Raw genomic sequence first — 24,923 nt, 5'->3', positions numbered from 1 at the left:
ATTTCAACAATTACGGCCACAGTAGGGAATTCCAGCTTTGAATTTGCCTACTGTGCCCACAGCCCTAAAGGCTGGTCTACATGAGGAAAGACAAGCTGGACATTTCAGTAAGCTAAAATAAATATTTCTCTTGGGAAGAGGTTAAGTATATACACAGTCTTCCACCTGTGGCACAAAAGTTTAGGCCATACTTGCACATACAAACTATGTTTAAAACATAGACTTGGTGTAAAACCTATATCAGCATAGCTATGTCAGTTAAAAGTGTGAAAAAAACCACCTGCTACAGCCATAGCTCTGCTGACAAAACTTCAAGTGTAGACACAGCTAGGCAGACAGAAGATGGCTTCTGTCAGCATAGCTAACTTGGGGAGAGGTTATTCCTTCACCAGAAAAACTCCTGTCAGTGTACACTGTGCCTAGATGAGGGCGCTATGCTGGCAGAGGCTTTATAGTGTGGATATAGTCATAGTTGTCAAGCAGTTTTGTAGTGCAACTGTAGTACAATGTATTTTTGTCTTGCTTTTGAGGGCAGGAAAAAACAAAACATATTAGGGACCATACTTTAACCTTGTTAAATGCTCAGGATAAAACATAGCTCCCTAACCTAAGAATACATATATTTCTCCTCCACCCTGCCACCGTCCAGACAAGTAAGCACAGATTCTCAATGGTGTTCCAACATGGTTAAATTTGTGGTATAGACAGGGCTTTGGCAAAACACATGTGGATAGTGCTACAAAATCTGTATAGGGAGAGTGGTGTCTGTCCAAAATTGGAAGATTTTAACAATTTTCTTTCCTATTTGGCCATTTAGGCACTTAGGGCCATACACTGTCACCCATTAATTTCAGTGAGGCTACTTGTGGAGTAAGGTGCTACTCAGTCAGAGTCAGTTACAAACATCTGGCCTTTTCGTAGTGATCTGCTGTGGCTGTGCCAAGATCTAGGGAAAATCCATGAAATCCCATGCTGTTCTGAAGGATCTCACAGGATTCTGTTGGATTTCCAATGTATTTATCTCACACCACTGTAATCATAGAATCATAGAAGATTAGGGTTGGAAGGGACCTCAGGAGGTCATCAGTCCAATCCCCTGCTCAAAGCAGGACCATCCCCAACTAAATCATTCCAGCCAGGGTTTTGTCAAGCTGGGCCTGTCATAAACAGATAGTTAAGGGTTAATGTCTCTTTTACCTGTAAAGGGTTAACAAGCTCAGTGAACCTGGCTGACACCTGACCAAAGGACCAATCGGGGGACAAGATACTTTCAAATCTTGGTGGAGGGAAGTCTTTGTTTTGTGCTGTTTGTTTTGTTCTTTGTTCTCTCGTGGGGCTAAGAGAGGCCAGACGTGCAACCAGGTTTCTCCAATCTTTCTGAAACAGTTTTTCATGTTCAAAATAGTAAGTATTAGCTAGAAATGGCGGATTAGATTTATGTTTGTTTTCTTTATTTGCAAATGTGTATTTTGCTGGAAGGATATTTTACCTCTGTTTGCTGTAACTTGTACTTAGGCTAGTGGGGAAAGAGTCCCTCCAGTTTATGTAAAGCTGAAGCCCTGTAAACATTTTCCACCCTGGTTTTCCACCCTGGTTTTTACTTTTTCTTTCTTTTATTAAAAGCTTTCTTTTTTTTAAGAATCTGATTGATTTTTTTTTCTTGTGCAAGACCCAGGGGAATTGGGTCTGGACTCACCAGGGATTGATGGGGGAAAAGGTTAATTCCTCTCTGTTTTAAGATTCAAGGAGTTGAATCACAGTGATCTCTCAGGGTAACCTCAGGGAGGGGAAAATCTGAGAGGGGGAAAGGAGGGGGAATGGTTTATTCCTCTTTGTTTTAAGACCCAAGGGGTTTGAGTCTTGGGCTCCCCAGGGAAAGTTTTGGGGGGACAGGGAGTGTACCAGACACCGCAATTTGTGGTTGGTGGCAGTGCTGTCAGATCTAAGCTAGGAATTAAGTTTAGAGGGGTACATGCAGGTCCCCACTTTCTGGATGCCTAAGTTCAAAGTGGGAATAATACCTTGACAGGGCCTTAAGAACCTCTACAGATGGAGATTCCACCACCTCCCTAGGTAACCCATTCCACCCTCCTAGTGAAATAGTATTTCCTGATATCCAACCTAGACCTCCCCGACTGCAACTTGAGACCATTGCTTCTTGTTCTGTCATCTGCCACCACTGAGAACAGCTGAGCTCCATCCTCTTTGCACCCCCTCCCCCCCCGCTTTCAGGTAGTTGAAGACTGCTATCAAATCCCCACTCACTCTTCTCTTCTCCAGACTAAATAATCCCAGTTCTCTCAGCCTCTTCTCGCAAGTCATGTGCTCCAGCCCCCTAATCATTTTTGCTGCTCTCTACTGGACTCTCTCCAAGTTGACCACATCCCTTCTGTAGTAGGGTGTCCAAAACTGGACGCAATACTACAGGTGTGGCCTCACCAGTGCCAAATAGAGGGGAATAATCACTTCCTTCGATCTACTGGCAATGCTCCTACTAATACGGCCCAGTATGCCGTTGGCCTTCTTGGCAACGAAGGTACACTGCTAACTCATATTCAGCTTATCGTCCACTATAATCCCGAGGTCCTTTTCTGCAGAACTTCTGTTTAGCCAGTTGGTCCCCAGTCTGTCATGGTGCATGGGATTCTTCCTTCCTAAGTGCAGGACTCTGCACTTGTCCTTGTTGAACCTCAACAGATTTTTTTTGGCCCAATCTTCCAATTTTTCTACGTCACTGTGGACCCTATCCCTACCCTCTAGCGTATTTACCTCTCCCAACAGCTTAATGTCATCTGTGAACTTGCTGAGGATGCAATTAATCCCATCATCCAGATTATTAATAAAGATGTTGAACAAAAGCGGCCCCATGACTGACCCCTGGGGCACTCCGCTTGATACCGGCTGCCAACTAGACATCGAGTCGTTGATCACCACCCGTTGAGCCCAATAACCTAGTCAGCTTTTTATCCATTTTATAGTTCATTCATCCAACCCATACTTTTTTAACTTGCTGACAAGAATACTGTGGGAGACTGTATCAAAAGCTTTGCTAAAGTCAAGATATATCACATCCACCACTTTCCCCATATCCACAGAGCCAGTCATATCATCAGTCACTACTTTTAAGTTCATTTAGAGAACTACTGTTCATCTCAGTTCAAATAAGCGAAATAATGCAAGTTCAACTGGTTACTGATTCAGAATGTATCGTCTTATTTGTACAGTTATTCTGCTATAACACTTATTCGAATATATGTAATATCAACAGGCAGCAGGTATGTCCAGCTAAATTACAGAAGAGCATGATGTGACCTTAAGCAGTGAAATGCTGTATTAAGTGGTAGTGAGCAGGCTTCAGCAAGGTCTACAGTAGTCTTAAAACATTCCTGAGCAAGTAATCTCATTAGTTCATAAAATAATCTTAGGCACTGCACTGCCTGTACAAACACAGCTGCAATTCTCTTCCTTCAAGGAAGATACTAGAGGGGGTGTGTGGGGGAGGGGAAGAGTGGAGACAAATGTGAAATGATCTGAATTAGCAAGATGGAGAGCACTGCATGACTGCAGCAGCCAGGTTAGAAGTTAGCTAAAGGTGTGAGCACAAAATAGCAATAAAGCAGAGTCTGATAGTGGGGAAAAAAAATGTAGCATAGCTAAACTCAACTTTTAAAAAACCAGAAGACAAACGATCCCCCCCGCCGCCACTAGGAGATTATTTCCAAAATAAAACACACACAGAACTCGCTTCTAGTGCTTGCACTCCCTTCACGTGCAGTTCAGCATCACAGCAACTAACACTGTTATGAAAAGAAAAGGAAAATACCCTAGAGGGGATGATGGATGCTGTGATCCCTACTTAGCCATCAGAAACCTGGCCAAGTCTGATACTGCATGACCCGCCCCACTCCAAGCTTCAAACTAAATGGTCCATGAAAATAAATGGGATGTTTGTCCTTTCCTTAGTACTATTATTGGTTTCCATATGACTGCCTCCAGTCCATCGATACACATTCCTGTACATTATTATTAAATATAGGCAAGTTACCTTTTCACTCTCATTATCAAGAGCAGAAGTGGCCTCATCTAACAACAAAATTTTTGGTTGCCGGAGAAGAGCCCTTGCAATAGCTATTCGTTGTTTCTGGCCACCCGAGAGCTGTGTTCCTTTATCTCCAACCCGGGTGTTGTATTTCTGTTATAAAAACGTACAGTTGATGAAGGAAGAGGTTAATTGTTTACATTACATTGCAACTGTAGGTGGAATTAAAAATAAATCTACAGTTTTCCTTTCACCCACTGCCCCTCCTCTAAATTTTGTGATGCAGAAGGAGTAGAAAATCTATTCTGGAGTATTAGTGGATTTCCCATTGTGGCTCAGACCATGGTATGAGGTTGGGAGCAATGCAGAGACATAACCTCCCTTGTTACTGGTCTTGAGCACTTACTGTGCCTCAGCTATTGACTTTACTGGTGATGGGGACAATCCCAGGGAATAGTATATCTCACTTAAAAAACCAAAGTAGTATTTGAACATTAAATCAAGCATTCCTATTTCAATAATGTTGAAAACCACATATGGATAATAGTGCTGCAATATCAAAATCATCAGACCTTCCAGTACCTTGATATTTGATATATTCTAAGACTTGAGTTACTTGATTACCTCGGGAAGTTCTTCTATAAAAGAATGAATATTTGCTGCTTTTGCTACTTCTTGTATCTCATCCAATGGCACATTCCGACTGTTATCCCCATAGGCAATATTCTCAGCTATGCTGCAGTCAAAAAGCACTGGCTCTTGGGAGACTATTCCTATTTGAGAGCGTAGCCACTGGATATTCAAATGTTTTGCATTGATGCCATCAAAGAGCTGCCAACAGCAACAAATGTCAAGATTGGGTGTCTGGTATTTCAATCAGACTTTATTCACAAACATTACAATTCTGATCATTATCATAGCAAGAACTCTCAAGGAACTATCAAGAATTAATAGCAATGAATATTGAACCCCTCTGGAAACCCCTCCAGACACAGCAATAGGGAGAAGACATCACAACACCAGCAACCTCCTGATGTCAGCTGACTCGTTCAGTATCGAGCTCCTATATCTTGATTTTAATAAGTGTGTTGATTATGTCATTGGTTTTTACAGCGTTGGTTCTGATGAGAGCTGAGCAAAAACTGAAATTTCCATCTTGTGGGAAATTCCAATATTTTGTTAGTTTTCATCCCAAAATCAGAATGAAAAGTCAAAATAACAATTTTTTATCATGAAATGAAAAGCTCTGAAAAATTTTCATTTGAAAGTGTTACAATGTTTTGTTTTGACTTAGTTTGACATTAACCTGCATCGTCCTAATGTGCAGCAGTGCCACATGGGAGTTGTAGCTTTGTGCCTCATGTCCCCTTTGGGCCAGCTCCCTGGCTATATTATATCTCTCATGGTGCACCACGTAGCTGGGTTAGAGGGGAGACTGTGGGAGTTTGCTCAAATCCATTGGGAACAGGTTAAAGCTAAACCACAATAAGCCAATCTTAAAATGAAATAAAAGTCAGTGCAGGTGGTTGCATCAGCTTAACTATATCGATTAAAAAACTAATTTATGTTAAACTGCTGCAGATTTCTGGTGTAGGCAAGTTTTAAGGATAAACATAGCACAAATTAACTATAAACGTTGATTACTCCAACTAAATGCAAGTGGACTGGGGTTGTGTAATGAATTTGAGAGCCATGTGTTTTCCACCTGTGTATTTCCAAAAGGGTGTAGTCACAAAGTTTGGGGATCTTGCCTGTGTATCAGGCCTGGATCAGCTGATTTGTACTGCCCATCTCATAAGTGGAGTAGCACTATAAGAAACATTTTTTTCTGATGCCGGTTTATTAGCCACTCAAAAGAAGATTCTTCTTGGTCAATAGTCAGTCATTCTCCATGAGATTAAATTTACAGTTTCCAAAGTAACGTTTCCTTTAGGTCAGTGATAAAATGACACAGTTTTTCCAATGACTAAAAACTGTGAGATGTTATTTTTTTTAATTTACAGTTGATGTTTGTGATCCTAGTTCTGGAAAAGAGATGTTATGTGGAATACTGACAGTGAAAAAGCCCAGTGGAAGACACAATAAACCAACATTTCTAATCTGCTTACTCACTCCAGCTATAATTGGTACAATATGGCAGAATTTGATCTAATGATCACAAAACCTGCATGACATGCTGTGCTCAGTAGTCACTGAATCAATATAAGATCAGGCATCCCGGCTGGCCTCAGTTCACTGCAGCTTGGTCACTGGGGCTTTTAAAATAGCAGTAAAGCTTAAGTAGGAACATGTGGTTAGAAAAACGACAATAAAATCACCAGTGCAGATATTATCAAAATTTAATCTTACCACTTGCCCTGTGAGAGGGTCATAGAATCTCTGTAAAAGCTGAACAGAAGTGCTTTTCCCACATCCACTGCTGCCAACAAACGCCACGGTTTGTCCTCTTTCAATCTGAAGAGACAAGCCTTGCAGGATGGGAACATCTGGGCGAGATGAATAAGTGAAAGACACTTCACGGAACTCTAAACCTCCTCTGAATGTAGCCTGTGAGAAGAGATGGGCAAAGCTTTCATGTCACATGTGTTCTAAAACTTAAACAGAAGACTTCTTTAAACATTTGCCTTAAAAACACATAAGTCAAGTTAAATATTTATTACATACATATTCCAGAAATGTCCTGGTTGTACTCAGATGCCCTGTTCTATTATTTTCACCAAAAGATTTCTAAACTGTCCTGACAATGCCGGTGTGGGTGTGATGGTGACTAACTGTTCTGAATAACACTTATTAACTGTTCTTCAAATTTTATTCTACTATAATCAATCTTTAATTTTAGGTCTTGCTTACATTTCCAGGAAAAGAAGCTGCTCAGTCTTAGCATGGAAGACAATGGTAGCAGCTGATTCTGTCTTGGTATATGGTAATGTGCTATGTTCTTTCAGGACTTAGCTGGTTTTAAATTGCTTAACGCAACATAGACATATGCCCACCCCCAAAGGGTTCTGTAAGACTTGTGATTTAAAACATATGGCTCATTCACAGTCCGATTCTGTCACTGTCTGCAGAGGGTTCTCCCACTGAAGTTGTACCAAAGCAGAGCAATACCCATCCATCTTCAAACACAAAAATTATTTAATCTAATGTCACCTGTTCGATGGGCACCTCCAGAACAAAAGAATGAGGAAGGGGCTCAGTGTCTGATGAACAACCCACCTTGACTAGGTCATTCTTGTTCTGATTCTTGTCTTTTTAGATTGTGACCTTTGTGTGTGTCAAGGATTTCATCTTTACTATCACAGTAGCAACCAGACGCCATCATTAGGATCAGGGGCCCTGTTATACTGGACATTGTACAAACATAAGATAAAAGCCAGTCCCTGTCCCCAAAAATTTACAGCAGAGGGCCCTGCTACTGCAACTTGCTCAGCACAGGAGGCCAATTCCCCTTTGTGGGTGGCTGCAGTGTACGGGTCTGCCTGTGTAGAACATGTTGCAGGATCAGAGCCTAAATCCAGGACATGACTGGATAGGTGGCTGTAGACCACAAAAGAGGATGATGAAGAAGAAAACGAGGGTGACAGTATTAGGAGCACAAGGTTTCATATATTTGCTACAGTGTACAACTTAGAAGGGATCTAATCATTCACTAACAGGTCACTTATTATTAAGTGTTAGTACATTTTGAGCATAGCTGTAATATAAACAACAACAGCATTGAGATGAATGGATAAAAGGTTTGTCACTCCACGATAGCCCAAAATACCCACCCATCCAGCCTCTCTTTTTTGTTTATTCTAAGCAGAAGTTTCAATGAGGTGAGATAATTGCTAGCAACAAGGACACATGGAGTACATTTAGAACTGAAGTTGCACTCACTGGTTTTTCTCCTTCTTGGCTGTAGCTATCAATGGCTGGTGTCCTTTCAAACAGAGCAAACAAGTGTGCGGCCCCTGATTTGGCTTTGGCATATTCAGGTGCAAAGGTTAATGTCTCGCCAAGTGCCATAGAGCCATATGCAATTGCAGAAAAAACTCTATAGGAAGGAAAACACAGAAACTTCTGGTTAGATGCCAGCTTCTTTCTGCAAGGCAAAAGCAACAGAAGCGCTAGTGTCTCAAAGATCATGACATGTAGCAGACATTTAACTAGTAAAGGAAATCAGTGCAAGACACCTCTTTCCCCTCTAATAACCAGCATAAGCAAACAACCATTGCAGGTTGTATTTTCAAGTGCAAGGATGACATTGGGCTTTGCCTTGTGACCCAGGAGCTCACCATATCCCCCGCACCGCTGCATAGAACAGCAGCTGCAGTAGCTCTGTAGGGATTCAGGATGGACAGGGATAATCCATGAAGGTCCTAGGAATTCTTTAGTTCCCCCAAGATCTCTCACTAGGGAGCAACAGTGTCAGAGGCACCACCAGAACTGAAGGCAGGAAGACCAAAAGGGAAGGACCTTGCTAGAGCTCAGGAACTCTTCACTCAAGTGCTTCTCACCCTGCTGGAGAGCAACAGTGGCAAAACCAGAACTCTAGAGGCTTACGAGTTCTCTGATTGTCCTTTTGTCATGCATGCATGTAATGCATGACTGGAGATACTAAGACCAAGGTCTTTGAGGAAAGAGAAATTGAAATAAGAGGTTCTGTAAGTTGACAGATTCTTAATGTAATAATGAATTAATAAAACTGTACAGGAATGGCTGCACATTCTTAGTTGACATTGTATCATAACTACTTAAATTTGTAAAAAAATACAGCAAAACAAGAACACCCATTGTAAGACTAACACAGTTAGGATTTGCTCTATGAGGGAGAAGGGAGGCCTGGATCCTGGAGGGTGCAGGGAAATTTATGTATAAAGGGATAGTTTGGTTAGGAATTTAGTGGAATTAAATAATAATATGTATGGGATTATAGAGCAGGATTGGGTCAATATTAAAATTTAGACTATGTCCAATGGCTGGATGAGAATCTTTCCTCTTTTTCTCAGCTAGAGATGGGATAGAGAAATCCCCTTTAAAAATAGTGTACTTGTATGGGCCAGACACAAGAATCTGGCCCATATTATTAAATTATCAGATTGTTAGCACAACTAAACTGAATACTCCTATGATTTTATTGTTGCAAATTTCTTGCCTGCCTTCCTTATTCCTCTGCCTCCACTGTTTACAGCTCTCACTTGTGTCCTCTGATAGTTAGATTTTTAAGTTCATCAGGACAGGAATCACGTATCATTTACCTGTGAAGTATCTAGTGCAATTTTGGGTGCTATCAAATAAATAACCGCATAACATTTCAGAAATGCATTAACCTTTTACATTCCCTTCCAAAATAAATACATAATAAATAAAAATTAAAGCCCCGTATCAGCAAAAATAATGTTTAATATATCCACATGAACAGCACTGATGCTTAAACTGATTTTGCCACAGGCATTTGCAAGAAGACACTATAATCTGTATACAACATCTAGTAGATATGTGCTTCAAGAATTTTTGCATATATTATGTATGAGCAGGTTTAAGCACTGATTTTAAGGCCAGTTATCCATATCTCCTGTCTTACGTTATAAAGAGCAGAGGTTATAATCATTTAATAATAAATCTACTCTGAATGAAAGACTAAAGAGACTAAAAATCATGTTTTAAGCAGATATATGAAGAGCTTGATCTTTTGATCTTGTAAATTGGGTTCTAGATCACAATCTTCATTTTATAATATTAATTATCAGCTAGAAGCTAAGTATACAAGATGAGCATATGCTTTCTGAAAGTCAGGCCCTATTAATGTATTTCATGTTGGGCACCAAAACATTTTTTTAAATGTCAGGCCTAATGCACTCTGGAAACATAAGGCCTATTAATAGTTAGTTTCAACAACAACAAAAATGAGGCATTTTAAAACACGTGGACCATTCATCTTGTATTTCTCTTGTGTTCACTCAAACCTGAACCATTATTTTCCACAAACAGAATCTTAATTTAATAGCAAAGATTACGTGTAATCCTAACAAGACCTTTATTGTTCCTGACCTATAATTTCAAATACCTTGTTCAGCCATCATTTCCGTGACGTGAGGCTCTGATTTTCTTATAAGTTAAAGAAGAGAACTGCACAATACATCTTATATAAAGCAGGCAAACACAGTATTCCTTCATAAGGATTATCACACTCAGTTTAGGTCAGGTTACAGTTAGGCAAGAGGGTGTGCATATAATACAAAGTAAGACAGAGGGGAACAGGGCAGTCTCCCAATACCTGCATGGTATCTGACTGGGTACCAATACTTTATCTCTTTCTAAAGAGCTTATCTGCACAGTCTGGCTCCTATCACCATACTTGTGCTCCACACAATCTTTCCTGTACATGCTACTTCAAGTGTCAAACTGATAAATAATAGTACGGAAGAGGACCTGCTGGATGAGTCAGGTACAGTCCCTGAGGGACCAGCTTCTCCGGCTGACTAGAGGACGACAATTCCGTTTCACAGCAACTTTTGAGGTTTTCAATTCTTTTGTTCTGCATTAGAATAAAAATAAAACCTTTTCCTGAAGGAGGGGTATGTCACTCTATAACTGGGGGTCTAGATCACTGCTGTGTGAGACCCACATTTAAGTTCCTGCTCTGCCTGATTCAGAGCAGAGCTCTTCATCCCAGATCACATCAAAATCAGACAGAGTGCAGACTTGCAACTTGATCTCTCACAGCTTAGGCCTAAGCAACGGGTTATTCTTTCTCCACCCTTCTCTCTGAGCCCCACAAGCCTTCCAGATGAAAGTTTTATAGCTATAAACACCTTTTGACAAAACACATATTGCAGTGAAAATATTCCACTGACTTCAAGTAGAGAGCAATGCTACAAAAATTAATCGTCCCTGAATGTTTTGTAAAATAAAAATAAAAATCAGTGAAATAATTTTTCTATAAAAACAAGATAACTATAAGCTCCTCTTCCAGAGGAATTGCTTCATCATCAACCATCCTGCTGGAAGCTGGCAATGAATGTGTCTACACAGAATGGTGAAATCAGGAGTGCATCATGCCCGCTGTGCTCCCATGGAAGTCAGGTAAGAGCAGTTTTAAAAGCACAGCCTGGCTTTGTAGGTGCCCTGTCATACCAAGTCTATCAAAGCAATGTTCTGAATCAGCATATTGCTTTGATTTCACCACCTCTCCAGCAAACACTGCCCTGTTCTGGGGATATGCTAGCTGGCAACGCTTCTTGACCAGAAGGAATAGCTGCTTTGTAGTGTTGGCACACTTCACTGGGCAAATTTTAGCTGCCAGAAAACCTACACCTCCCAGCTTCCTGAGAGTTAATCTGATCCAATATTGTGAAAGCCCTTGCTGACGGAATATCACCAATTAGCATGCTTTATTGGCAGCTTGTTCCTGCTATTATGACTCTGGTTTCTCATTGTCTACTACAAACCACAGCAGGCATTGCCAGGAAAATAGCCACTTTTCTAAAGCACAGTGTGGTGTCAGAACAACGATCATTTTCAGCATAAAACCATCTTGCCCCTCTCCTGCAACGGTGTCAGGATGTACCATCCAGAGAGCCCTCAGTTTTCTATCTGCTATTATGCCTACTGAAACCCAACAGGACAACACATGGCTAGTGCTTGGAACAGGCAGTTAATAAAAGGGGCTGTGTTTTGCTTTAACTTCTATTAAAGCCACATATTTTTGAAATATGAGCTCCATGACATGCCAGCTGACATGTCCATGCTCACGCCCATCTACTCCACTGTCCTATCTCCAACAGTGGCCAGAAGCAAAGGCTTTAGAGGAAGGTGCAAACCCAACCCATAAAGGATAATGTTCTCTAAAGTGAACCTCCTCTCTGAAGTTAAGTCCCTCTGGAGTTCCTCACATTCTTTTCCAGTGTGTGTCATCTGCTCACTCCTTCGCCATATGATGGTACTTATTAATGCCTAGTATTAAACATCATGGCGTCCCACTGGTAAAATTCTTTGCAGGTTAAAACCTGATCATTTATTCTTACTCTTAGTATTCTGTCTCTGAACCAGTTTCTAATCCATGACACAACTTTACCTCTGACCTCCAGGCTACTTCATTTTTTTTAACAGCCTCTTGTGAGGGGCATTGTCAAAAGGTTATTGAAAGCCTTTACAGAATATTCCCCCTCTTGGACCCTTCAGCATTTCTCAACTGTGTAAAGGTCTCACCGGGATAAAAGACATCTCTACCATTAATGGGATTTTAAAACTTCATGATGCTTCTTCCTTATCACAATTCTCCTTTTCATCATAATCAGGTGTTTCTCTGTCAGCGCAAAATTGTGGCAAACAGCCTCTCTTTTCTCTGAAAAATTTGAGGACAAGATTTTCACAGATTTCGCTCTCACTTGCTGAGCCTTCTGGTGATGGGACTGATTTGAAATGCAACTCTCAATACTATCATGGTAGACAGCTATCTTCTGGACATACTGGGTCGGTTTCACTAATGACTCCTGCAGTTACTGTAAAGATATGATTACTTTTAATTATCTGAGTAATCCACCTACTAATGTGTTATTGGAGTGTTTATTAAGTTTTGTTGATATACCAACAGATTACAGAAAACCTCTGCAGCCTAAAATGTGACCTCGCTTCATTTAATCAAAATAAATCATAATATTTGTAAAGGAAAGTTTTTAAAGTAGATTAAAGGGGGAGATACATTTGGATATATAATAAAATGCTGGGGCAAAACCCAAGCAGATTCCAATGGAATCATAAAATGTCTAGAATTCTGCTTTGATGTGAGTGATACCAATTCAGATAATTCCATTACTAAAGAAAATATCAGCAATTGCCACACAGATGCTGTGGTTTATATGGTGGTTTATACTTATAAGTATTGGAGACACTATAGTTTCCCAGCATCCACATCAGGCCTTGTGTCTGCCAAGAAATTTAAAATTTATATTTAAAAAGTTCACACTGGGGGGAGGGGGAGAAGTGGATGATAGATACAGATACTCCATTTTATGTCTGAAAGCCTCTATGTTTTTGGCAAATTTATAATGAGGCCTTCAGCTAAAGAACATTTGGACATCTTTGCTCTAAGGTTATGAGCGCTTGCCCTATGCCTCATCACCATTTTGGGTTGGTGCGCATGAGGAAGGTGACAAAAGAAGCAAGCTTTCGCTCTCTCAGTTCTTCTTGCAAGTTATGCGAATAACCAGGCTAGCTAGCACCAGCATGTGCTGTAATCAGCCGGCATCATTTTCAGATGTAAAAAAAAGCAGCACAAGAGCTGTTGGGCCAGATTCTGATTTCAACACACTATCAACTGCAAGACCAGTACTCCTGATTTACACTAGTGTCAGCAACAAGAGATCCAGCCCCTATATTCATTAATTTTAATGGTTCAGTAATAGATCTTTGGCTCGCTAGTGAGAGGAACCCTCTCTTTCCAGGTACCTGTGTGCTGTACTCTGGTCATCAACAGAACTCACTTCTCTGTCTCTTGAGTGGCCATATTGCTCTACCACCACATCTCTGTCATGAACAGCCATGCTCAATACTTAACCATCTTCATTAATGTAATTTCTCTGTCTGCCTCTCCCCCTTCTGGGTGGCTGTTTTACATTCTTGATCATCTGCCACGCAGCTCTGTCTGACCTCTGTTGCCAATAACTCCCCAAACATTATTAGCATATATGATTAGGCACAGAAAGAATAAATAAGATGTGCTGCCAGACTGAGACACCAGATCTAGGCAGCCTCCAAAGATATGTCATCAGCTGAATGACTTTGCTCCAAAAATGGAATACGCCTAAGACTTTTTTCCCCAGTAAAAACTATCCCCACATTTTCCTGCCCCATACTGCAAAATCTGATGGAGTAACTGGAGAGAAGGAAAATCTGTTCTGCAGCACTGAGCGCCTAATGCAGGGATAAATACTGCCATAAACTCAGAAGCTGTTTTCAAGTGGTTTTAATTGTAAAATAATTTCTTTTTAACCCCCCCCCCCCTTATTTCAATCTTAAAATCCCAAACCTCACATCCAGGTGCAATATAGTGAAGTCCTTAAGCACATGATTTGGTTGCTGTATCAAGGCTCCAATGCGCAGCCTGAATACTGGGCATTGGCATAGGTTCTGGAACTAAAGTGCTGGTGGTGCAGCTGCACCCCCTGGCTTGAAACTGTTCCCATTATATACAGGTTTATCGTTTGGTTCAATGGCTCTCAGCACCTCCATGTACAAATTGTTCCAGCACCCCTGTGCCCCGGGTACATATGAATGTAGGAATTCCCTTCAGCCTTGATGCTGAAGTTTGATGGGGTCTCTGTGACCTTTAAAGGCTCCCTCTGTTGACGGCAGGGGATAAGCTCCAATCATTCCCTGACCTAGGGCTGTTCTGCCCCCAGGTACCCTGGTGCATAGGGAGATGCTTTGAAGTGAGCTCTGTGCTGTCAGAACACAGCCCCCAAACACTACCCCTCTCACCCCTTGTTATGCAGCTGAGCTCTCCTAATCGTCTGTACCTGTAGCAGGATTTGACCCAATGGGCTTGTTTATATTCCATAACATCAGAATTTGGATATACTTTGGGTCAATGACAGAACCTTAATTTAATAGCACATTTTTCCTTCCCCAAGCAAAACTCTATATATTCGAATAATCAGAAACAGGCAGCAAACAATACTGCAGTAAAGGATAACTTCCTAGGGCCGCCATCCTGCAGAGGATCAGGACAGATCCCTGTGCACAGCATCATTGACTTCCATGGCGCTCTCTGCAGGCAAACCCAGTGCCCTAGTTTGTTTATGCAAACAACAGTGGAAAAATTGAAATCAATTTTACATGCTGAATTTACTCAAATTAACAAAGCCTGTCACAAAAACTCTCTAATCCTTGGAACAGACATTGGTACTAAAATGCTCCACTAGGGGCTGTCATTGTATTTCAATAACAAATACAGAAAATAAACTCACCTCCTTCTAGTCTGACAATAATTTATCTCTGTGAAAGTATTGTGAAATGAGGGGTGTGGGTGTTGGGGGATTTCCTCAGGGATCTAAGGGGAGGTGTAAAATGGCACACATTGAATATTTGTTCATTTATGAGACTCACGTGAAAACACCCTCTGGGTTCATTCTTCCAACTGTAATTAAGTATGCCCCAAATCGAAAGCTTGCTGCATAGGTGAAATACATAAAAGCCTGGCTGAATGCATAACAGGAACCGTAGATCTGAGCTTTCTTCTGAGCATTCCTACAACATACAGTATTTACAAAAAACATGAACCAACTGCAAAAATGTGAGGGATATTCTGCTTGTTCAGAGAGAAACTGGGCTTATGTATGCTGTGGCTAGTACAGCTTCACTCCCAGGTATGCTACAGAGGCCACACATAATAGCCACCCCAAATTTCTCTATCGTTGAAAGCATGCATAGATGTCAAAAATGCCCAAGCTTTGTTTACACTAAAACCACCACACTGCTTCCAGTGGTGGAGATGCAAAAATGAGGGAGACTTATGGGTCCAGTTATGGGTAAATGAAACTGTAAAAAAACCCAAAAAACTATATAGCATACAGCTGTAGCCAAAGGTCTGATCCTGGACACACTTACACATAACTTTGTTTCCATGAATAAAATAATGCAGCATCGAACTAGGGAGGCAAGGGTTTCCTGAGACAGGAGAGAAGAGAGGCCTCCAAGGGTGGTCTGGGCCTGTGTTGACTGATAGGATATCTATCCCCTCCACTACCTCTATGCAATGTCTACAGAATGGAAATTTACCAATACATTCCCACCAGTTCTAACAGCAGTCCAGTTAAGCCGGACCCTTGCCAATGCTAGCCAGGATCCAGACCAACAGATCAGCAGGACCTGTGCTTAATCCACTACCGCCTGGGTTCTGAGAGAATTCCCTGTAGAACCACATACCAGTCTGAGCCCAAAGTCAGCTTTATAAGTGTTTGCAGGACTGGATCCTAGAACTGCAAATTTATACTGTATTTTTAACTACCCCAGTCTTCCCACTCAAGCATCTTTTCAGTGAGTTTAAGAGAAATTATGCTGACACTCAAAAATATTGCAATTTGTTTAGAATACATCACTAACAACATTTGATGCCTTAGGGACTATCCAGATTACACTTGAGGTGCAATCTCTTTCATTCTTTCAATTCTTTCCTCAAGCTGATATCCCCCTTAACAAAACAGCCATATGATATATTAATATGGCTGTTTGTTTGCCTTTGTTTTGTTCTCTGCAGACTATTAACTTTATGTAATATTTTAAATGGATAAATAAAATAGAAAAAGGACTAAAAGGGACAACTGCAATGGAGGAAAGGGCAATGCACATGGTCTCAACATGACTGATAACCACTGCGATTGCCTGGCTTAATACGACATGAATCATTTCTGACCTGTATGGCTTCTGCAGGTTTTCTTCATACATTTGTTCAAAAGCGCTCTCTCTAGTTAATGAAGCAACTGTTCTGATGTTCTCCACAGCTTCAGTTGCTACCTTTATGTAAACAGGAAAAACAAAAGACAAAATGAGATGGAAAAAAATCACCACTGGGCCTTCTCAATGTAGTCTGGGATTGGTAAACATTTTTTTTTTTACAGGGGAATGTACTTACTTGGACTTATGGTGATAATATATTGAATGCAGCAAAATAAATATCTGGTTTGTTTGTGCGAAGGCTTAATCACAGAAATAAATGCAGATGCTTTTATTTCAATGTTCCTAACTCCAGGTATATACCTAAATGTGCAAAGTTAGGCTGAGATTCGCTGGTCTGGCTGAGGGGGTGCTTCAGCTGAGTCCTTGAACGGTAAGTAAGAGTGAACTCTTGTTCATGTGTATATGTGAGTATTGGTTTATTCTTTTTTAGAAAAAATAAGAATAGAGTGCTGGTAGGGTGTTAGCATACACACACACCCCAACTATATAAACTAGAATGGTAACTATTATTATGCATTTGTATTGCAATAGCACCTGGGAGCCCCCGTCATGGACTGAGACCCTGTTGTGCTAGGCACTGTACACATTACAAAAACAGATGGTGTATTGAAAATGAACCCTGGAGGGGGTCACATCACAGATAAGATTAGAATTAGGAGATTCTATTCTTCATTTGTTCCATTCAATTAGCTGTGTTATGAAGAAGCTGTATTTTACCTTTCCTGCTCTCTGAAGTTCCTTTTTATCTCGGTTGGCAAATCCAGTCAATGCACTGGTCTCCAGCATCCCAGTCACAGCAAGCACCGGCGCCATCACTAGGATCAGCAGAGTCATCTCCCACCCGTATATAAAAGAAATGACGACAGACAATCCCATGCTGGAGATGTTTTGTGCTATTACACCAAGCCTTGTGCCTGTTGCCTGTAATTGGGTAATGTGTGAAAACTGTCATTTGCTAATGGGTCTTAAATACAATCCTTCTCCCTACCTGATAACAAGCAGATTAAAAAAACCAAAGACAACTCCCGCCCCCTGCACATACCTTTCAGAGAGAGACCTTTCACTCTGGCTTCATCTTCCCTAGCAGAAATGGGCTATGCCATCCAGTACTGGTGACTGTTTTTAAAATACAGTCTCATCTGTTGTTTGAAACCTCCATTCCCACACTGTGAGAATCTCACAGCTATTAGTGGCCAACAAAGAAGCCATAGGGAGTGATTCAGACAGTAATTTACAGTGCACACAGGATGTTAATTCTGCTTAAAGGAATCTTGGCATCCAGTGTTTATTTTTTAAAACAAGTTCTTGAAAAATAGCAGGCTTGGCCTTTTATTGACTGTTTGAAATTTAAAACTGAAACCCAGAATCTCTACTAACATTTATATAGAGCTTTTAGCTGAAGTGCTTTCAGTCACTCTCCCTTTCACCCATCCCTTGTTCCTTCTAGAGACGGGCTAATCTGAAACTCCAGATCTGAACTCTGCTGAACTCCAAGTTTGCCCTGTATCATTATAACGGGCTGAACCACAACCCTATATCCAAACACTCATGAACTTAAGGAAAGTTCATATCCAAATCCAAACTTGTAGTTCAGATCCTTCTCTATGTACTGCACAACGCCTGCTTCACTTACTCCTCCTGCCTTGCTCACAACTCCCTAGCGTTCCTTTTGTCCCTTCATTCTAAATCTAATTCTCTCCATTTAAATATCTGTCCCCTCTCCTCCACCTTTATCAGTAACCCTAACATTCTGGGCCTCCTTGCTTCCTCTCTTCCCAGTCTTATCTATCTCTCCATAAATCTGCTTTCTTCCTTCCACTAGTAGGATCCAGTGCTCATGGTCACCGACCTCCCAACAGCTGAATAGCGTGCTTGTCCCTAGCTTTACAGATAATGTCGTGTTGTAAGTAACCTAGAAGAATGATCCATATTTAATGTGAGTGTTATATAGATACAAAAATCTCTCTCACACCTACATATATGGTACGTACTGTTTGAATTTGTGCTGCCTCTGTGGCTAATCTTGTTGTCAGAGCTCCGGTGTTGTTTTTCTTATCATCAAACCAAGAGATTTCCTATGGAACAAAACAGAAAAAAGAAGTTACTTAGTGAGAGCAAGGTAATTTCTCCCCTTCTTGCTTTATTATTAACAAAATCTTCAGTGTCTGAGTATGTCTGTTTGCACATGAAAAACAAAACCAAAACCCACCAAACATCTATTTGTTCAAATGTGTCCTCTCTATTTAATGTGGATAGTTACCCATGCAAATCACATTAACCAATTTGTGCATGCAATTACTTGATTTATGCATGCAAATATGCATTTGCAGCCAGATAATAGCTTATTGTAGACTGATGTAGCTCCCTTTACTTCAAGTCAAGCAATGCTGATTTACACCTGTTAAGAATATGGTCTATGATTTTTTGTGCATTCAAAATTTATATTCTTGCAAATATCAGACATAGTTATAAAGATCCTTTAAAATGCTGGGCCTGTGTGTTCTTAGCAAGGCAATAGCTGAACTCTGAAGATAGCCTAGATTTTGTGTTTTCTTGAAGTCCTATGCTCTAAGCCTCTTCTCTTCTTGCAGATTCTGGGGCCTCCCCTATAAATCTTCTTGTGCCCAGCATCCTGCAGTCAGAAAGTAAAGGAGGTCAGCAATTAGCCTGTACAGAACGGATGTCATGCTAGTTTAGGGGCCCTGGGTGGTCCTATATATCAGATTGACGTTTAGTTACTGATCAACTGAAGATCATTTATGGGCTACAAAAGGAAACCAGCTTACCTGTCAGCAGTGGTATAGTCTCTGATTTCAAGGCTGGGGTTGAGATAAGTTAATTGCTGAACTTGATTTGTATATATACAGAGTGAAGTGAAGTAGGCATAAAAGAGAGTTAGTTATTCAAATATTTCTTTAACCTAAACTTCACTATAGCTGCACAGACACTATTTTGATGCAGATGATAGATTTAGCTGGAGTACTTTCATTCTGTCACCATGGCCCCTTCCACACTTGTACTGGGACACTGTTTGCTAAAATGGATTTAAAAGGCTTCAGGTCAGGCTAAAATGGTTTTAATATGAGTTTTGATTAAGTGTTTTTTAAATCAAAAATTAAAAGCATTGCAGAAACCATGTTTCAGCGCTCAAAAGTCAAGAATTTCCACTTGCTGGCCATTAGAAAATATGGGCCTCACCCTGAAGCCTGTTGTGTCTTCCCACTGACGTCAGTAGGCTGAGAATCAGACCTTTGCATGGAAGGTTTAGGCCCTGTCTACAATGGCGAGTTTCTGCAGAGTAAAGCAGCTTTCTGCGATGTAACTCCTGAGGTGTACACATTGCCAAGCCACTTAGTGTGCAGAAACTGCACAGTTGCAGCACTGTAAAAAACCCACTCCAATGAGAGGTGTAAAGCTTTCTGCGCCAGGGCTACAGCACTGCGGTACCAGTGTAGACACTGTGGTCGATTAAAACACTGCGATTGGCCCCTGGGAGGTGTCTCACAATACCTGTTCTCACCTCTCTGGTCATCAATTTGAGCCCTACTGCCCTGCCCCTCAGGTGACCAACCATCATCCTCACTCTGTAAATTACTTTGGAATTTTGAAAGTCCCCTTCCTGTTTGCTCAGTGATGTGTGCAGTGGTCAGATGTGTGCACATTTCCAGGTGGCCACGCCTGCTCCACGCACCAGGCAATCCCCTGCTTGGAGCAATGTCGAGCTGCTGGACCTCATCAGTATTTGGAGAGAGAAGGCTGTCCAGTCCCAGCTGCGCTCCAGCCACAAGAATTATGATACGTATGGACAGATTTCATGATGCATGACAGAAAGGGGCCATGACCGGGACACATTGCCATGCAGGGTCAAAGTGAAGGAGCTGTGGAATGCCTACCACAAGGCTGGGGAGGAAAACCACTGCTCCGGTGCTGTGCCCACGAGCTGCTGGTTCTACAAAGAGCTGGACGTGCTAGTCAGTGGTGACCCTACGTCCACTCTGAAGACCACTGTGGATACTTCGGTGGCTCGTATGCCAGCTGAGAGTGGACTGAGCCAGGAGGAGGAAATCTTGGACAAGGATGTGGATGCGGGAGGGGAACCCAGAGGCAGAGGATGACTCGAAGGTCAGAGATACATGCAGCCAGGAGCTCTTTTCTACCCCGGAGGAGGCTAGCCAGTCACAGCTGTTGGAGCTTGGCGAAGTGCAAACATGAGAGGAGGCCCCTGGTAAGTGGACTTGATTTTGGGACTCACTGAAGCGAGTTGTTGGGGGCAGGAGGGTTGCAGAAAGGAGGCTTGTCTCCCACCGCATGCCTAGTCTGAGCGGTGGAATAGTCTGTTGATTGACTCCCTCACCTCACGGGAACCTTACTCAGAGACCTCCAGGAAATTTTTGTGGAGATACTGGGAAATCTGCTGCCACAGGTTCTTTGGCAGAGCTGCTTTGTTTTTTGCCTCATTAACGGGGAGTGCTTTGTTCTAGGTGGGCCTTGAGTGGGCCTGACTGTTATAAAAAAGCAGTCAGATGCAAACCAGCTGAGCGGCGAACAGTGGAGAGGCTAACAGAGGGAGTTTGACTGGGGAGAGTGCACTGAGGCTTGCATCTTGCAGGCTTCTCTGAGTAGTTACTGCAACAGCTGAGGAAGCCATTAGAAGGAAGGTAATATGGATGGTGAGCGGTCAGCTGTTGTGACCTGCACAGGATGTGCCATGTTTGTCTTTCTTCCACAGGACAGAAGCAACTTTGTCTGTACAAAGTGCAAGCTGGTCTCCATATTGGAAGAGAAGGTTCAAGGTCTGGAGAAACAAGTATCGACCCTGCATTGCGTAAGAGAAAATGAAGATTTCCTGGACAGACATCAGGATATGCTTCTATGGGCACAACATCCTGAAGAATCAGAGCAGGCTGCACAGTGGGGACAGAAGGATGGTGAAGAAAATTGGCAGCATGTGACCTCCAGAAGAACAAAGAGGAGCCTCCATGTACCAGCAATGCAGATACAGGTGAGCAACTGTTTTTATGTTCTCTCCACAGGTACTAATGCGGAGAGTGGACTAGATGATACATCTGAGGTAAGGGAGCAGAAGGAGATTCCATCAATTGGAAGGCATGAAATGCACTGTTCTAGGGATGGGGGTTCCATGACCACGTCTCCCAAGAGGAGGTGGGCGGTGGTGGTCAGGGACTCCCTCCCCAGCAGGACTGAGTCATCTATCTGCCCTCCCAACTGGGAAAACCAAGAGGTCTGCTGCTTGTCAGGAGCTAGGATTCACGATGTGATGGAGAGACTGATGAGACTCATCAAGCCCTCGGATCACTATCCCTTCCTACTTCTCCATGTGGGCACCAATGATACTGCCAAGAATGACCTTGAGCAGATCACTGCAGACTGCGTGGCTCTGGGAAGAAGGATAAAGGAGTGATGTTCTCATCCATCCTCACTGTGGAAGGAAAAGGCCCGAGTAGAGACTGTAGCATTGTGGAAGTCAATGAATGGCTATGCAGGTGGTGTCAGAGAGAAGGCTTTGGATTCTTCGACTATGGGATGGTGTACCAAGAAGGAGGAGTGCTAGACAGAGACGGGCTCCACCTAATGAAGATAGGGAAGAGCATCTTCACAAGCAGGCTGGCTAACCTAGTAGGAGGGCTTTAAACTAGGTTCACTGGGGGAAGGAGACCAAAGCCCTGAGGTAAGTGGGGAAGTGGGATACCAAGAGAAAGCACGAGCAGGAGAGCACAAGAGGGGAGGACTCCTGCCTCATACTGAGAAAGCAGGACTATCAGTGAGTTATCTTAAGTGCCTATACACAAATGCAAGAAGCCTGGGAAACAAGAAGGGAGAACTGGAAGTCCTGGCACAGTCAAGGAATTATGATATGATTGGAATAACAGAGACTTGGTGGGATAACTCATATGACTGGAGTACTGTCATGGATGGATATAAACTGTTCAGGAAGGACAGGCAGGGCAGAAGAGGTGGGGAAGTTGTATTGTATGTAAGAAAGCAGTATGTCTGCTCAGAGCTCCAGTATGAAACTGCAGAAAAACCTGAGAGTCTCTGGATTAAGTTTAGAAGTATGAACAACAGGCTGATGTCATGGTCAAAGTCTGCTATAGACCACCAGACCAGGGGGATGAGGTGGACAAGGCTTTCTTCCAGCAACTAGCAGAAGTTACTAGAACGCAGGCCCTGGTTCTCATGGGAGACTTCAATCACCCTGATATCTGCTGGGAGAGCAATACAGCGATGCACAGACAATCCAGGAAGTTTTTGGAAAGTGTAGGGGACAATTTCTTGGTGAAAGTGCTGGAGGAACCAACTAGGGGCAGAGCTCTTCTTGACCTGCTGCTCACAAACAGGGAAGAATTAGTAGGGGAAGCAAAAGTGGATGGGATCCTGGAAGACGGTGACCATGAGATGGTCAAGTTCAGGATCCTGACACAAGGAAGAAAGGAGAGCAGCAGAATACGGACCCTGGATTGCAGAAAAGCAGACTCTGACTCCCTCAGGGAACTGATGTGCAGGATCCCCTGGGCGACTAACATGAAGGGGAAAGGAGACCAGGAGAGCTGGCTTTATTTTAAAGAATCCTTATTGAGGTTGCAAGAACAAACCATCCCGATGTGAAGAAAGAATGTAAATATGGCAGGCAACCAGCTTGGCTTAACAGTGAAATCCTTGCTGATCTTAAACACAAAAAAGAAGCTTACAAGAAGTAGAAGATTGGACAAATGACCAGGGAGGAGTATAAATATATTGCTCAGGCATGCAGGAGTGAAATCAGGAAGGCCAAATCACACTTGGAGTTGCAGCTAGGAAGAGATGTTAAGAGTAACAAGAAGGGTTTCTTCAGGTATGTTAGCAACAAGAAGAAAGTCAAGGAAAGCGTGGGCCGCTTACTGAATGAGGGAGGCAACCTAGTGACAGAGTGTGATGGAGTAGGGGCTGTCTGTGTGGGGGATGGGAAAGCCAGGGATGTCTTTAAGTGAGGGACAGGATCTTTAAGCCTGTAACCTGAGCCAGGTAAGGGGGAGGGCATTAGCACCTTGGCCTGGGAAGCTGGACAAAGGAATCGGCCGGCTGGAGGAGGGGCAGTTCAGTTTCGGTTTTTGGGCTGGGTGAGGGGAATTCAGGGGATCCTATGCTGGACCCAAGCACCCTGAAACTCCAGAAGGACTCGATTGAGGGGTCCTGACTGTGCCTGCAAGCTCTGCTGTAACCTGCATTCCTGTTGTCCAATAAACCTTCTGTTTTACTGGCTGGCTGAGAGTCACTGTGGGTTCCAGGAAGAGCGGTGCAGGACCGGACTCCCCCACACTCCGTGACAACTGGTGGTAGTGGTGGGATATACTGCACCCCGTGGACAACGCTTCCTGCAGTAAGTGACTGAGGAGCAGTAAAACGAAGGGACGATTTTAGGGGTGATTAACCCCTGGGAGTGTGTGCCCAGTGAGAAGGACTTTGCAGTAATAGGGTCCTCCGAGGGATTGCAGCGAGCAGTCCCAGGGCCGGAGGAGTCTGCAGCTCGACCCTGGCAGAGAGGTGGTGACCTCAAGAAGGGCTGGTGCACTAGGGGTCCCCCTGGAAACCGTGGGGAGCGACGAGCACCCCGGCCTGTGAGTGGCCAGTAGGAAGATGTATGCCAAGCGGCGCAAGTGTGACCTGGTGGAGTTGTACAAGCAGAGGGGGCTGCGCAGTGGGAGACTCACGAAAGATCAGCTGATTGCCTGGCTGGAGGAGGAAGACCGCTTGAATGAACGGAGTCCTGTCTCTGAGGGAAGCAGCCTGGCAGATGCAGCGCAGGCACCAGTGTCTGTCCCCGCTGGGAGTGGTCAGCCGGCGGCTGAGGGCTTCCCGAGACCCCCCATTCCTATGCCTAGGGGAAGGGCGGGGAGGAGCCCAGCGAATACCGAGACCCCCCCTGCCAGCAGGGGATCCTCCCAGTGAAGCTCGGCATCCGTGCAGCTGATGCGGCTGGAATATGACAGGGAGCTGAGATGGGAAGAGCTCGAGTTAAGGAGGCAAGAACTGAAGGAGCGGAAGAAACAGAGTAAACATGAGCTGGAGCTGGCCCGGCTGCGGTGGGGCCCCGGCTGCGGTGAGTGAGGGGGGACTCAAGCCTACAAAGAGCTTTGATAAAGGCTTGCTGGCCTGGCGTAAGGACGGGGAGGACATAGATACCTTCCTGACGGCCTTTGAGAATGCCTGCGAGCTGCACAGGGCTGACCCTGCAGACAGGATCTCATTTCTCACCCCCTTACTGGACTCCACAGCCTTGGAGGTGTACAGCCGACTGAAAGGGGCGGAGGCAGGGGACTACGAACTGTTCAAACAGGCCCTGCTCCGCGAGTTTGGGCTGACTCCTGAGATGTACCGGAAAAAGTTCTGGAGTCAGCGTAAAACCCATGAGGTCACATACCTACAACTGGTCAACCGGGCGCAG

General features: G+C 43.1%; 1 protein-coding gene across 6 annotated transcripts in view; it reads right to left on the bottom strand.

Moving 5' to 3' along the window:
* LOC127044110 (ATP-binding cassette sub-family B member 5-like) overlaps positions 1-24,923 on the bottom strand; it is a 248,281-nt gene that overhangs the window by 4,179 nt on the left and 219,179 nt on the right. For all 6 annotated transcript variants that reach the window (XM_050938577.1, XM_050938576.1, XM_050938572.1 and 3 more), the window contains 8 exons: positions 18,472-18,555; positions 17,198-17,401; positions 16,437-16,537; positions 15,131-15,271; positions 7,919-8,075; positions 6,389-6,586; positions 4,664-4,870; positions 4,046-4,192 (listed from right to left, as the gene is read on the bottom strand). In XM_050938577.1, coding sequence (XP_050794534.1) covers positions 4,046-4,192; positions 4,664-4,870; positions 6,389-6,586; positions 7,919-8,075; positions 15,131-15,271; positions 16,437-16,537; positions 17,198-17,401; positions 18,472-18,555 — 1,239 coding nt within the window. The remainder of the gene's footprint in view (positions 1-4,045; positions 4,193-4,663; positions 4,871-6,388; positions 6,587-7,918; positions 8,076-15,130; positions 15,272-16,436; positions 16,538-17,197; positions 17,402-18,471; positions 18,556-24,923) is intronic.

Source organism: Gopherus flavomarginatus, chromosome 2 (genome assembly GCF_025201925.1).
Source record: "Gopherus flavomarginatus isolate rGopFla2 chromosome 2, rGopFla2.mat.asm, whole genome shotgun sequence".
NCBI lineage: Eukaryota > Metazoa > Chordata > Testudines > Testudinidae > Gopherus > Gopherus flavomarginatus.
Note: the sequence above shows the minus strand (reverse complement) of the source record. Positions and strands in the feature narration are given on the sequence as shown.